The sequence below is a fragment of the Opisthocomus hoazin genome, chromosome 6 (genome assembly GCF_030867145.1).
Source record: "Opisthocomus hoazin isolate bOpiHoa1 chromosome 6, bOpiHoa1.hap1, whole genome shotgun sequence".
In the NCBI taxonomy this organism is placed as follows: Eukaryota; Metazoa; Chordata; class Aves; order Opisthocomiformes; family Opisthocomidae; genus Opisthocomus; species Opisthocomus hoazin.
The window spans coordinates 48,649,242-48,663,153 of record NC_134419.1 but is presented as its reverse complement, the minus strand read 5'-3'; the positions used below and the strand labels follow the sequence as shown (position 1 = coordinate 48,663,153).

The window sequence follows — 13,912 nt, the reverse complement described above, 5'->3', positions numbered from 1 at the left end:
CGCACTGAGATTTCCAAAACTGAAGCTCTTAACCTTGCAACCCACAGCATAGGCATGCTCAATCCTTAGTCTTTGAAAGAAAGGCTGCTGAACTTTGCTCCAAGAGATCAACTTTTGAATTGATTGTGTGAACTGAACTTCTAGGCTACAGGAGGTATGATTGTTACTTAATTTTTATTGCACGCTATTAATTGAAGCCTTGCAATGCGAACGACAGGTCATCAACGGGTTGCCCAGAGAGGCAGTGGAGGCCCCATCCCTGGAAACATTCAAGACCAGGTTGGACAGGGCTCTGAGCAACCTGATCTAGTTAGTGGTGTCCCTGCTTGCTGCGGGGGGGTTGGACTAGATGACCTCTAGGGGTCCCTTCCAACCCAAAACTTTCTATGATTCTATGATTCTATCTAAGTGGAGCACAGAGCTGGCCATAGCATGGTGTCGCTGGTCAATGCTAACCAACCAACCACTACTCCGGGAGGATGGCTGGGCAAGCATTCTTCCTCTGCTCTTACTGGAAACTTCCCTGCTTTCCTCTCTCCTCTATCCATCTAAAATAATCTAAAGAAATAAACAATTCAGTGCATGTTCCTTATACTCGCAGTCATCCTGCTGACATTGAATATACGCCAATGAACAGAAGGTGGGAAAATTACTTTTGCTGGCAGGAGGGTGGGAAATTCTGTTGCTGAACAACTACACTACAAGAATGACAGAACCGCTGCTCGCATGGAGATGTAGGTGAAGAATAGTGCAAGGTGAGAAGACTTTTTTTTTTTTTTTCACAAGAAAATGAAGCATTTTCCAAAACATGCAACAGATTAACAGAGTTAGAAGCTCGTGTATGTCCTGTCTGAGCTGACAGCAAGTAAGCAAACAGGTACAACTCTCCCCTTTCTACAAGTAGGCACACCTACTTTCAACTCCATCTCATTGTTTCACAGGAGGTAACTTACTGTGATAAACTGCTTACTAATTATTGGTAGTTTTGCAGATGCAATCTACTTGCTTGTTCTGGCCGCAGGGTTGTTTTCAGAGAGACCTTCTGACTTCAGATGATTTGTAAACCTATGCAGAAAATTGCACTATACTGCCCCATAACAGAACAGCCTGCATGGTTTTCATAATAGGGCCCACTGCTATGCTAATGACTCTTCCCAGCACAGATAAATAGTATAAAAAAAAAAGTAATTTTACAGGTATTTTGTTTTTTTCCAGGCAGCTGTTTCACTAGCAAGTGTCATGAAAATACTTATATTTTTTTCAGGTTCTACCTGGCTTCCCACTTTGAGGGTCTTTGTTTAAGTACTCGTCTGACAAAGATATATACCGTAGGGGCATGTAACAGTATCTGTCTGTCCAAAAGTATAGCAAACTTGGCCAGCAGGCAAACACACAGAACAGTATATTAGCATGCAAAACCAGTTAGGTAATTTTGCATTGCAGGTGAAAAAAAAATCTATCCGGTAGAGTGAAAAAAAATATAAGTGCTTTAACAGGAGTGAAACTCAAATACTCGAGCACATTGGCCAGCCTGCTTTAATGGTTGTTCTGCACCCAGAATCTACTCGCAAAACAGAATTCACCATGAAGTTTTTGTTCTTACTCCTGTTTTTGTCCTTAATAAATGGTGGGCTGAGGTAGTCTTTACAGTTAGATGTCTGAAGCTTTAAGGCCATCTCAGTTCGAATTGCTGTAGTAATCATTATTTTTCCTTTTTAATATCCTGTTCTATTAAATTTCATTATCGGTTCATATAAGACATTAAATCATCTTCTTTAGAGAAAAAGAATAGAAATAAAAATATCCTGTTGGGCAAAAATCTTCTGTTACTGCATTTTGTATTGCTTATTCCCTTAGGAGTCAAACAGAAAAGAAAACCCAACCAAATAAGCCAGAGGTACTATCCTTATAATAAAAAGAAACTGCATACTACAAAAAAGAAAGTTGAAGTCAGGGGCAATGAGATTTAATGCATGCAGAAAGCATACAGCTACACTACTCTGTGGACAGGCAGTGAATAACCTGTATTAACGTGAGAAAATTTGACTTAAAAGGTGACTCAGTCTGAGCTGAGAAGAGATTGCATATCAAATCTCAGATTTGAACCAATCCATGTACATTTTGATGGGCTGTCATGAGGGTTCCTTGCTAAATTTTCACCCTTCCAAAGCAAAAGAAAAAAAAAAATAAAAAATCATTTTATTACCCGCACAGATGGTAGATTTTGCTAACGTCATTTCCAAATAATTTTCTTCTCTAAACTGTACTTGCATCTGAATGTTAATACCTCAACCAACTTAAGTCCCAGAACTTCCCAGTAACAGGGACAAATGAAGAGATGCTAGAGGTGTCGTAAAAGCGGAGTCAAACAAGGTGTGGAATCACAAATCTCTTGGTTTTCTATTGATCTCCAATATATGCCACATTCTTATAATGGCAACTAGAGAGATGGAATGCAAGCTTGATTTTCAGCTGTGCATTCTCTTTTTTCCCAGAAAAATGTCCTTGGGAAATATTTGCACTTATATGGTTGCCTGCTTGCTCAATTACAGGAGTAATTAGGATCCATTTTAAACCGCGGTTGAATGGCATATGCCAACGTTCAGAAAGCTTTTTAAAAGGCTCCAGACTTTGTGAAGCCCTGCGTTTCCCAGAAGCACCCAGTGGGCAACTCCATCAATGAAACTGAAATGAAAAGACAGACGATGGGGGTTCTAGCACTGGCAACAACACAGTGTCTTGTGCTGAGCAGTGCCTGAAGGCAAATGGCTGGCAAGCTCTGCCCTTGAGCACTGCTGCCCTGCTGCACAGCTTGCAGAGCATTCCCCGTGACACTCCTTCCATGTGGTCTAAACAAGGAACGTTCTGGAAAGAAAAAAAAAGGTTTGAGATATTGTCCTTGCTCATTCACTTGCATCTTTCTTATACTCTTTTTTAGCCTCGGTTTTTATGGATGAACTTAATTCAGTTATTTAATGATTGAAGCGTTTGCTCACAGGCCTTAAATAATAATCTTGATAATTATTTTTTCTCATGCTCATTCACACATGCCTCCTGCCAACGTGCCTAAGGTGCTGCACAGACACTGCAAAACATAGCACAAATTGAACGTAACAAAATTAAACATAACAAAAGAAAAACCAATGAAATATTTAGAAAGCCACGTATGATATTAACAACAGAAAGGCTGTTTTCAAACACAAGGAGTTTCAAGGCAAAATCACTGCAAATACATATACATTCCTGTGAGGTTCTTGCTACCGACCCTATCAAATCCACTTAAGTGTAGCAGATGAAACCTGTGTTTGTTTCCCCCTAGCTGGCGTCTTCAAATACTTCCCTCTTTTTCTTTTAAAATATTTTGAGATTGTTTCTCTTTTGTATGCCACTCAGAAAATTTATCTTTCTTCATACCTGCAGAACTATTACAATATGGTCATTTCTGGCCATCATCTTTAAAGCAGCTAAACTGACAACATGCCATATAAGATATGAAAAAATTGTTACTCTGTTGTACAGAAAGGGAACTGAGACAGAGACGAGACTAACCTTGCCAAGATCAGAAAAATCTTGTGGTAGAAAAGAAATTTGCACCCAAGTCTTCCAAGTGCCAGACTATCACCCCAACTAAGCTGCAGTAAATCTGCCGCTGTCACCAACACACATAAAATTTGGGGATTAAAATGCTGATAAGGAAATCCCAAACCATGAAACAATAGCTGTAAGTTTAAAAGCAGATATAATGTGTTTGTATGCAGTCCATGAATGCATATATATAGGTGCCTTTCAAAACACCCATAGCATGCGCAAATGTTAAGGCTCCTTTTGATAAAATCTTCAATTTAAACTCTTTTGAATTTGCAAGTAGCCTACTTTTTTATGTCTTATTTTTCCTGTATGATTCTTAACCTCTTGTCAGAAAAGCTCTCCTAAACCTGGGCTTCAGAATATCTGTGCAGCTACTGAACTGCATGTAGTCTGCTTGTTAACAAGAAATGAAGCTGGAAGTTAAGTCACTGCTAATTAAACTCATGATTACAAATGGAAGGTCAGACAGCAGATCAAAGCACTGTTTGAAAATGTAATAAGACAAAAGAAAGAACAAAATCTCATGCAATAATTCAGCCCTTACTTGGCAGACTGACCCATTAGAAGACTTCTCAGGTGCGTAAAGTTCTGAAGGCAAATATTAGAATGATAAATGCAAATCCTTTGGGTTTGAAGAAATTTGCACAGGTTCTAAACACTATTTAGATATCAATTTAAAAACAAAAATTAAAAAATGTTCATTTACAAAATTAGAACATGGATCACGGCCTCCTAGCCTGAGCTCCAGAGTGGTTGCCACCACCACATTCACAAAAAATGCCTTCTGTTTGGGAACAGGGTACCATCTCGCTCCTCTGCCCTTGCACCGTTGGGAGATCTGCCTGATGGTTCACTGCGCTGCCTGTGAACCTCCATGAGCGCAGAGATCTTGAGGTAACCAGTACATTTCATTTTTTTCTGTTGTTGTGAGGTTGGGGCAGAGAGAAGATGAGAAAAGCACAAGAGGTATTTTGGACAGAGGGCTCAGAAAAGCGGCAGTAAAATAGCAAAGGGGTGCAGAAGTACCAGCCGCTAGCAACTGGAAAATAGAGGACAGCTGGGGAAGTTTCGCACTATTTTCTGCTATCCTCGATCTGCTGATGGGCCAGAGGTTTTGATGTGGGTCTAAAACTCCACATTCTGACCCTCCCCACTGCCGTGTCATAGCGGGACAAGTGATGGGCTCAAGGGACACACGAGGAACAAGGCAGCGCGTGCAGCCATGCCATACCAGAAAGCCAGTGCCTCTCCCTGTTACCATCCTTGCAATAAAGTCCTAGAGGGTTAGGGAAAATCCAAGGAGAAGATTTTTGTTCTTTCCAAGATAAGGACGTTTCTTACATGGGATCTGGGCACCTGGACAGCACAGCACTTGGGAACCCATGTGGGATTTAGGAAGTCTGTGTCAGGAAATGCAAAAATCCAGGCAGCCTATCATAGCTGCTGTCTGCTGTGCCTCCTACTCTGGGTATTCCGCCTTTCTGTGAGCCACAGGCAGTCTCCGAAACTCATGGCAGGATGGAAAAGCCTTGAGAGGTCTGCCAACATCAGATTTGAAAAAATAAAATATTCCCTTATCAGCAGGCTTTCATCTGGTATGCTAATTCTAAAAATCTGCCATCCAACAGTTCAACTTTGCTTCACTGAGTATCTCACCAAGTCCCTTCTAACAAATATCGTTTATGATTTCTATGACACACTTGTTTTGCAGTGAAATTGTGGAGGTAAGAATCACTGGGTTGATTGACACCTAGTTATTCAATCAAACATACTCCTGCTAGTCACAGACCACACATCCCAAATTTGATGCTGAAACTACTTTTATTAGGCATTTTGGAGGCGGCTTGGGAAGAAAATCAGTCTTGTAATGAAAATCTTCACTATGTTGCAGCTACTGCAGCACCACAATACTATTTTCTTCCCTGCTGGCAATTTAGCAGCAGCAGTACTGAACACCAGAGGACTTCCCTATGGAGGGAGAGATAACAGCACACATTCACTGAGAGGATGAGGAGTTGGTTCCTTAACAATGGACGTATCATAGATGGATTTGGTAGTTCACAGCTGGTGAGCAAATTTTCGGCTATAACTCATTGTGCCTCTTTGGGTGGGAAAAATGGATTTCAAGTAAGTATTCCTTTCTGGGTCCATGAAAGATATAATGCGGGCAAGCTGAGTGGCAAATGTAGGAAGGCAAAAACAGTCACTCCACATCATAGGCTGCCGAAGCTAAGTAGTACTGAGAGCTGAGATACCAGGCCACAATACATTCATGCAAGGCAGTAATTTACTTTCCCAGGAAAAAATATGTGTTCTAAATCTGACACAACATTTTATAAGATGCTTCTCCTAAAGAGTGGGGACATGAAAATATCATCATCATGGCTCAGAAATGGAAGAAGGCTCAACTGATTTTCCAGAGAACCTATTTCTTTATCTCATCCCCTCTCTCCTAAGGCTTTAGCAGTTTTCAGTGAGAGGGTTTAGTCCAGATGTCTCTCTCAGGGAGATTCTGCAAACTTTGTAAAATACCCATAAGCAAGCCGTGAAGAGCAAGTCCCTTGATTGGCTCAATTATGCCAACCAGTGATGAAATCAAAGAGTCTCCTGACAGCTGCCATTTCAGATTATTTGGGGGATTCTTTGGGTGCCCAAGCTGAAGCATCCGGGATCACTTTAGACATCCCAGACAATATGAATAATCCACTTTGTGTCTGACAACTACTAATGCGTATCTCTGCCCTTATAGCCAAATAGCTGGAGCACAGGCAGTGAACATTACGGCAACTTAAATGACTTTAAACACTTCTAGTTTGGCACCTGAAGTACTTTGCTGGTGTTTGTGGATCACAGTGGAGTGCTTTCTTCCTTCTGTATCCTCACCTTGTACAACAGATGTGATCTCAGGAACCTGAGAAGTGGCAGCTACCTCTAGGTAGAGAAAGTCATTTAATTACAATTCTTCAGCTGCCATCTCTAACAATGGAGGGGTGTCTGGACTCTAAAGTCCCTAAACAAAACCAAGCAGCTCCTTTACCCAAAACTCCTTTTCCGCTCCCTCAAGATTCTTAGCAATGTCCTTTCATTTTAATCAAAAGGAGAATCAAAAACTCTTGTAAATGTTGTAATGGTTCAACCTCAAAGGCCCCACCTAATAATTCATCATTCTGCTCTTAAATCTGTATCTCTTTTTGCAGATTCCTCACTGCGTTTCACCCCAACATTTGTTCTCCTCTGAAATTTGCAGTTTTGGGAGGTGCTTAGTAGACCAAACAGACATTTTCTTCTGCCTTGAAGGAACTAGAACATTCAGAAATTTTTTAGGACATCACTATACAAGCTTTCTGGATAACTATTTCTATCTTGATTTTCAAGAGCAATTTATTCATTGAGCTTAACCTTATTCCCATTACAGCCAAGCTTCACAGATACTCTGGGGCAGTTTTGTTCTGTTTAGTTTCTCATGTTATTTCCATAAATTACTTGCAATTCTTATTTCTATTACTGTCAAAATCCACTTATTTTTGGCCAAACTAAAAGAAAAATAATTTTAAACCAAAACTTTGCATGGTTTTGGGCTGGTTTTATGATTATGATTATTATTACACTATAACAAAGCGTTACGTTACCTGTAAGTACACAATGGCAAGCTAAAAACTGGAAATACTGTTAACTCATGTTTATGAGAAATGCACTTATTTATGACCTTCTGCGCAGATCAAAGAATCATAGGCTGGTTTAGGTTGAAAGGGATCTTAAAGATCACCTAGTTCCAAACCCCTTTCCAAGGGCAGGGACACCTTTCACTAGATAGATTGCTCAGAGCTCCATCCAACCTGGCCTTGAACACTGCCAGGGAGGGGGCAGCCACAGCTACTCTGGGCAACCTGTGCCAGTGCCTCACCACCCTCATGGTGAAGAATTTCTTTCTTATATCTAACCTAAATCTAGCCTCTTGTAGTTTAAAGCCATTATCTCTTGTCCTATCACTACATGACTTTATAAAAAGTTCCCCCCCTTCTTTCTTGTAGGCCCCTTCAGGTAGTGGACCACAACAAGGTCTCCCTGGAGCCTTCTCTTCTCCAGGCTGAACAGCCCCAACTTTCTCAGCCTTTCCTCACAGGAGAGGTGTTCCAGCCCCTGTTCATTTTTGTGGCCTTCTCTGGTCCCGCTCCAACAGGTTCATGTCTCTCCTGTGCTGAGGGTTCCAGAGCTGGATGCAGGACTCCCAGCGGGGTCTCACCAGAGCAGAGCAGAGGGGCAGAATCCCCTCCCTTGCCCTGCTGGCCACGCTGCTGGGGATACAGCCCAGGATACGGTTGACCTTCTGGGCTGTGACCACATTGCCAGGTCATGACGAGCTTCTCATCAACCAGCACCCCCAAGTCTTTCTTCTGAGGGCTGCTCTCAATCCATTCTCTGCCCAGCCTGTATTTGCACTTGGGATTGCCCTGACTTATGTGCAGGACCTTGAACTTGGCCAGATACCACAGAGAAGGCAAAAGCAGCTTTTTGAAATGCCAGACTCACCTAAGTGCCAATGCCTCTGTTTCAGAAGCCAAGCACAAAGATTACAGTCCCAGTTTTCCCAGTGCAACCCCAAGTGAGACCAACAGAGTAACTGTGTCACTCTCTAGCACCTAAAATTCTTGACTCAGCATTTTCTACAAGAGCTTGTGTCACCCCGCCTGTCCTCTGGCCTCCTCTCCACTCCACCACTGTCAGACCAAACATGAGATCTCAGTCTTTAATCCTGTCAGCATTGACCATGGAAGATCAATGGCCCTCCCAGTATTCCATGACAACGTGAAGTTGGAAATTTTGTCTGTATTTTGAGAGAAAAAAAGAAAACTTTCTTTAAATTTTCTTAAGAAAAATAAATTATACACACAAAAATTGCCACCAAACAACCAGCAGCTCTCTGGAGCTCCTCAGAGGTCTGGTGTATTGAAAATATTCTCATTAGGTATGGATTAGTAGGCAAACTGCAGGGGAAAGAAGTCAAAGGTACAAGATAAATTGGGTTTGTTACAGCAGCTGTAATTTATCATCACAATATTGCCAACACAACTGTAGAGAATTATATATAAATTTAATAAAACAACTGCTATATTACATTTATTATTCTGGAGTCAGGTTTGGTTATCGTTCCCTCCTTGAGAAGAAGCCTTTTCTGCAAATAATGCCACTGAATCTGGCCATATTGGCCATTTATCTTTTAAACAACCACCTATATTACCTTATATGCAAATAATAGTATAAAAACCAGTGTATATCAAAATATTGGGAATGTAAAATTACACATTGAAGGTAAGAAGTGAAATGCTATACAGTTCCCAAGAGGTGACAGTTCCCTCTGATGTTCAACAAAGAAATATAGACAGCTGAAGCAGTGAGAGCTCTAGTTAAGCAAAATAGATATAAACATGAAAGACATCTCTTCTGGAAAAATAAACAATTAAAGTGCCATTGTCGTCCCCCCTGCACCTGTATAAACTGCTTGGGGGTTGTAGGAATGAAGGAGAAGGGAGGCTGAGAAGAGAATGCAGCCAGTGCAAATAAGCAGAATATTTTATTAGAGAGTTATCTCCTTCTTGCAAGAATGAGTGCTCAAATGGGTAATACCTTTCTGTGAAATCCAGGTTTCTGGCTTCATGTTAAGAAGAGGGTCTTACCTTATAGGATTATCCATTCTCGATACAGTGAGAAATGCTGCTAAGTTTGCAGTGTAGGAAGAGCACACGATGAGAGTGAAGAGCCACCAGCTTCCCATTACAATGCGCATAGCCACAGAATTGACAGTAGATTCACCTCCTACAAATAAAAAGACAAAATGAGTGTCTCTCCGCAGCTTCCATTTACAGTCACCTGCTGTGTGCCCTGGTACGTGAAACTTTGTTGGAGCTACCCCTCTACATTTCTGCTCCCCCTCCAGACTGCCCTTTCACTGTGAGAAAAGCACTGCTTCCGCTGAGACTGATAATTTAAAAACATTTTCTCCAGTCCACCTCTTGCCCTGGATACTGTCCTAAAAAATCACCCTTCAAAATATTTCCCCTCAGAATTATTGAGGATCAAATCTACAGAACATAAAAAATATTCTAAACAACGTTTAATGGTGAAGCAGGACTAATATGCAAGAATTAAATCATTAGTGTTCAGAATATACTAAAATTCTGTTTTCAATGACCATTTTAGATTTGGAAAAACCCACAAAACTGTACCATGGTTTGTGTGCTATCTCTGCCGTGTTTACATCTGCAAAGACCGAAGCATTACTGTCATTACTTGTTACACTTTACAACATTTCAAACAACGTGAAGTTTTCTTTCTAGCAGGCTTCAAGAACAGTTAGGCTTGAACATTGTTGGAGACCAAACCTTACCATACAGCTGATGCTAGTCACTTCAGCATACGTTTGTGCTGATTTTATCTTACTGTACTTAAACCCATCAAGGATGCCACCTTAATGAGATGAGGGACCAAGTTTCATAGCAATAGTAAGGATTTTCCAGATGAAGCTTTATAAGCTTGCCACCACAACGAAAAACTTGTAGAAAAAAGTTAACAACGTACCCATATGTTAGCATTCAACAAAACCTGCCTTCTAAGAACAGTACTAACATTACAGATACAGGACAAAACTGCATGGGCAGATTTTGCATTTATTTGCAAAAGTAACTTTGTTAATGGTAGCAATCCTACTGAATTCAATAGGATTAGTCCTATGCCTAGAGATCCCTGCGTGTTTAGTTACATGCCTACAAATCATTTTCCTATTCAGTTCAAAGAAACAAAAGATAAACCATCTCAGATTAGTTCAAAATAATATAAACTTCTAAAACTAAATTTAAACAATTAGAAAAGGTGCTAGTTTCAGAGTTGGAGAAGTGTAGTAATTCAGCATCAAGCAGCTCTGTAGCATATTTATCACACGATCATTTTCTCAAAGTGGTAAAGCCCGCGTGGAGTGGTTTTTCTGGACTTACTGAGAGATGGAAAAGCAGAAGGTAACCCCCTAAACTTACCTACCTCTTTCTACTTTTCATCAGCTGGGCTAATAAAACATGTTACCTCCCTGTATGGGCCTTCCCTTTCATCTTTAGACTGTTCTGGCCAAGACTAACATGTCCTGACCTGCTTTGCCCTAGGCAGAACATTTCTGAACATTCATCGGTGGTGGTTATAAGCAAGTAAGTACCTTGCTGAACAAAGGCGCCGTACACGACCCAGATGGCACTGTGGAGGGTGGAGGAAGCAGAAGGGCTTGGCTGGGAAGCGTTCTGTGCCCGGACTGCCTGGATGCGGTTCAAGACAAAGATCAGGACACCGACTATAGGGATGGCTGCAGCAATGCAAGCCCACACCGCAAAGTCAAAAGGAGCAAAGAGAGAGAAGATGTTGATTTTTTCTTCAGGCTTTTTGATTAAGATCCCAACGGAATAGTCCATGTATCGCTTGCTGAAGTCCACAACACTCTCTCGTTCTGGTGTTATAGTGATGGCTGAGATGGCTAGGTCTGCTCTCTGTGAGACAAACGCAACAGGTCAGATCTCTTCCTTTCACCATGAATTCTGCCAGCGTGAGCCTTAAGGAGAAGCTTTTTAAGAACCAAGTGACTCCATGCATTTCTTTCTATAATTTAACATGTTTATACAAATTAAAAGAAATTGTCTAAAAATAAAACCAGAATTAGTTTCATCATTTGAGCACTAATTAATTGCACTGGTCTAAAGCAAAACAGTGAAGCATAATCTGTCAAAGTATTCTAGAACAAAATGCATCACCCTGACTCCTCACTGGAATGAGTGCAATTTATTTAACCTTTATCCCTCATTTCTTTTCCAAAGGATGCCTAGAACTCCAAACCATATTAACCTGATGCACTGCAGGCAATAACAAAGAAACACCATTTATTTAGCTTGTGTATCTGATAGCAAGGTGCGAAGAGCTAAGGTTTGTTGTTCTCCCTGCAGAGCTGCCAATTGCCCATATTCATGAAGGGATTTCATATGACAACTGGGGGCAAGATTTTGTTCATTTTTTACAGTGAATAAAATGATTGCAATACCTGGAGGAATGCTCCAAAGGCAACTTAGTGCCTGAAACTCTTTTGTCCTCAACATTTAAAGTGCGTAGGGTTTACACACAGAGGGACCTTAAAGAGTATGCAAACTCAATAAAAGATAAAACAGAGGTTAATAAATAAGATTTCCAAAGCTTTTCCAGAGCTGCAATTAGATTCTGAATATTTTTCTGTCTCAATAAAAACAGTTCTGTTCAAGAAATAGAACCTAGTTTTTGCTTCCTATCTCTACATTTTGTGGGGAAAGCAAAGCAAATGTTAGGGGAGGGATCTCTGCTTTGAAATTCTTTGGAGTCAGCGGAAAAGCTAGTAGCAGAAATATCTTTAAAAAAATACCATAATAGATACCTTGTTTCTTCAAAGAAAGCAATTTCCAAAGAAACTTAACAGGATTTCTTACCACATTTTCAAGTCAATGAAATTCAAACAGCTTATGTCAATGAAAAAGAAGTAAAATATTCTTTATATTTCCTAGCGTCAACCAAGAATATCCCATTATCATGCACACATTTGCTACTGCTTTAATTGCTTCTATTTCCTCCTAAACATCTACTTACCAGATACTGAGCAGCCTACTTACTAGATAATGAGAAAGCTTTCACATTCAGTAATAACTCCACTGCACAAAAGTAACCTTTTCTACAAAGGGCAGCAACATGGAATATTAATTCCTTTGATTCTCCTTCTTGATTAACATTTGTCCCATGTCAGATAGCGAGAACATGAACAAAATACACTCTAATTTCATTCTCCAGGAGATTCTAAGCTACAGACTTTCCCCATTTACTTCAATGGAGTTCAATTAACTTACTCCTGATTTGCAAGACTGTAATTAAGAAAAGGAATTTGGTCCTCTCTGTTTTAAATGATCGAATAATCTTGAGACCAGTTTAAATTCTGGTCCTTCAAAACACTTCTTTATGGTATATTACTAGGGTCATTTTTCCTGTTTTGGAGTCAAACAGTTGATCATTATCAAACACACTGCCACAAAGTGACCCAGATAAAGTCATACCTGCAAACAAGTCACAAAGAAATAATGACAAAAAATAAAATACCAGTAATTAGTATTTTGAGAATACATTATTTTTTCTCTATTTTCTATAGTTATTTATTCACATACATATACATGTCCTGTCTTCGTATTCTTACAACTGTGTGAACACACAGATTTACACTGATATAATTTATGTTGACTACAGTTGAGAGTAAATAGAACAACAGATTCTCTAGCTCCTATCCTGTAAACAGGGTCTTAAATTGCGCAGTTTACACCACACTCAAACCACCCATAGCTCAGAAGTATTCTGCACTGGTGCATCCTAATTCATTCTCTTGTAACTTGGAATGGAAGCCAGGAAGAATTTAAAAAACACCCTTACCAAGTTTGACACCCTACTCCAAAGAGTGGGGTTTTTTCGTGTGGTTTTTTTGTTTGTTTTTTTTTTTAATGCAGCTTCTTCTCTGTGTACCTTGTTAATGAGTTCTCCAATCATGCCATTCCAGGAGCTGTTTTGAAGCTGGTGTCCATATTTGCCATCAGGAGCTTGATATATCTCATACTTGAAGCCCAGATTCTTGGCAAGCGCATCCAGGACATCAATGGAAAATCCTTTATATCGTTTTGGTTGACCAAGTATGTTCTCCGCCACCATCACAAAAGGTTCTTCCTGAGAACAAAATAATATCTTAACTGATACTTGAAACAAGTTTTTAATTTGTTTCTCTTTGTGAAAGGATGCTTCCTGAGTTAATTCTGGACAACATGGCACATCTTTTGACACACTCAGAACCTTCTTGGCTTGTATCAGGAATAGTGTGGCCAGCAGGAGTAGGGCAGTGATCGTGCCCCTGTACTCGGCCCTGGTGAGGCCGCACCTTGAGTACTATGTTCACTTTGGGCCCCTCACTACAAGACAGACATTGAGGTGCTGGAGCATGTCCAGAGAAGGGCAACAAGGCTGGTGAAGGGTCTGGAGAACAAGTCTTATGAGGAGTAGCTGAGGGAGCTGGGGCTGTTTAGTCTGTAGGAGAGGAGGCTGAGGGGAGACCTTATGGCTCTCTACAACTACCTGAAAGGAGGTTGTAGTGAGGCAGGTGTTGGTCTCTTCTCCCAGGTAACTAGCGATAGGACAAGAGGCAATGGCCTCAAGTTGCATCAGGGGAGGTTTAGATTGGATATTAGGAAAAATTTCTTTACTGAAAGAGTGGTCAGGCATTGGAACAGGCTGCCCAGGG

At 40.6% G+C, this 13,912-nt stretch overlaps 1 protein-coding gene across 3 annotated transcripts in view; it reads right to left on the bottom strand.

The window, feature by feature from the left end:
* Window positions 1-13,912, bottom strand: part of GRID1 (glutamate ionotropic receptor delta type subunit 1) — a 558,941-nt gene that overhangs the window by 48,404 nt on the left and 496,625 nt on the right. For all 3 annotated transcript variants that reach the window (XM_075423037.1, XM_075423035.1, XM_075423036.1), the window contains 3 exons: window positions 13,147-13,344; window positions 10,790-11,114; window positions 9,264-9,402 (listed from right to left, as the gene is read on the bottom strand). In XM_075423037.1, the coding sequence (XP_075279152.1) occupies window positions 9,264-9,402; window positions 10,790-11,114; window positions 13,147-13,344 (662 nt within the window). The remainder of the gene's footprint in view (window positions 1-9,263; window positions 9,403-10,789; window positions 11,115-13,146; window positions 13,345-13,912) is intronic.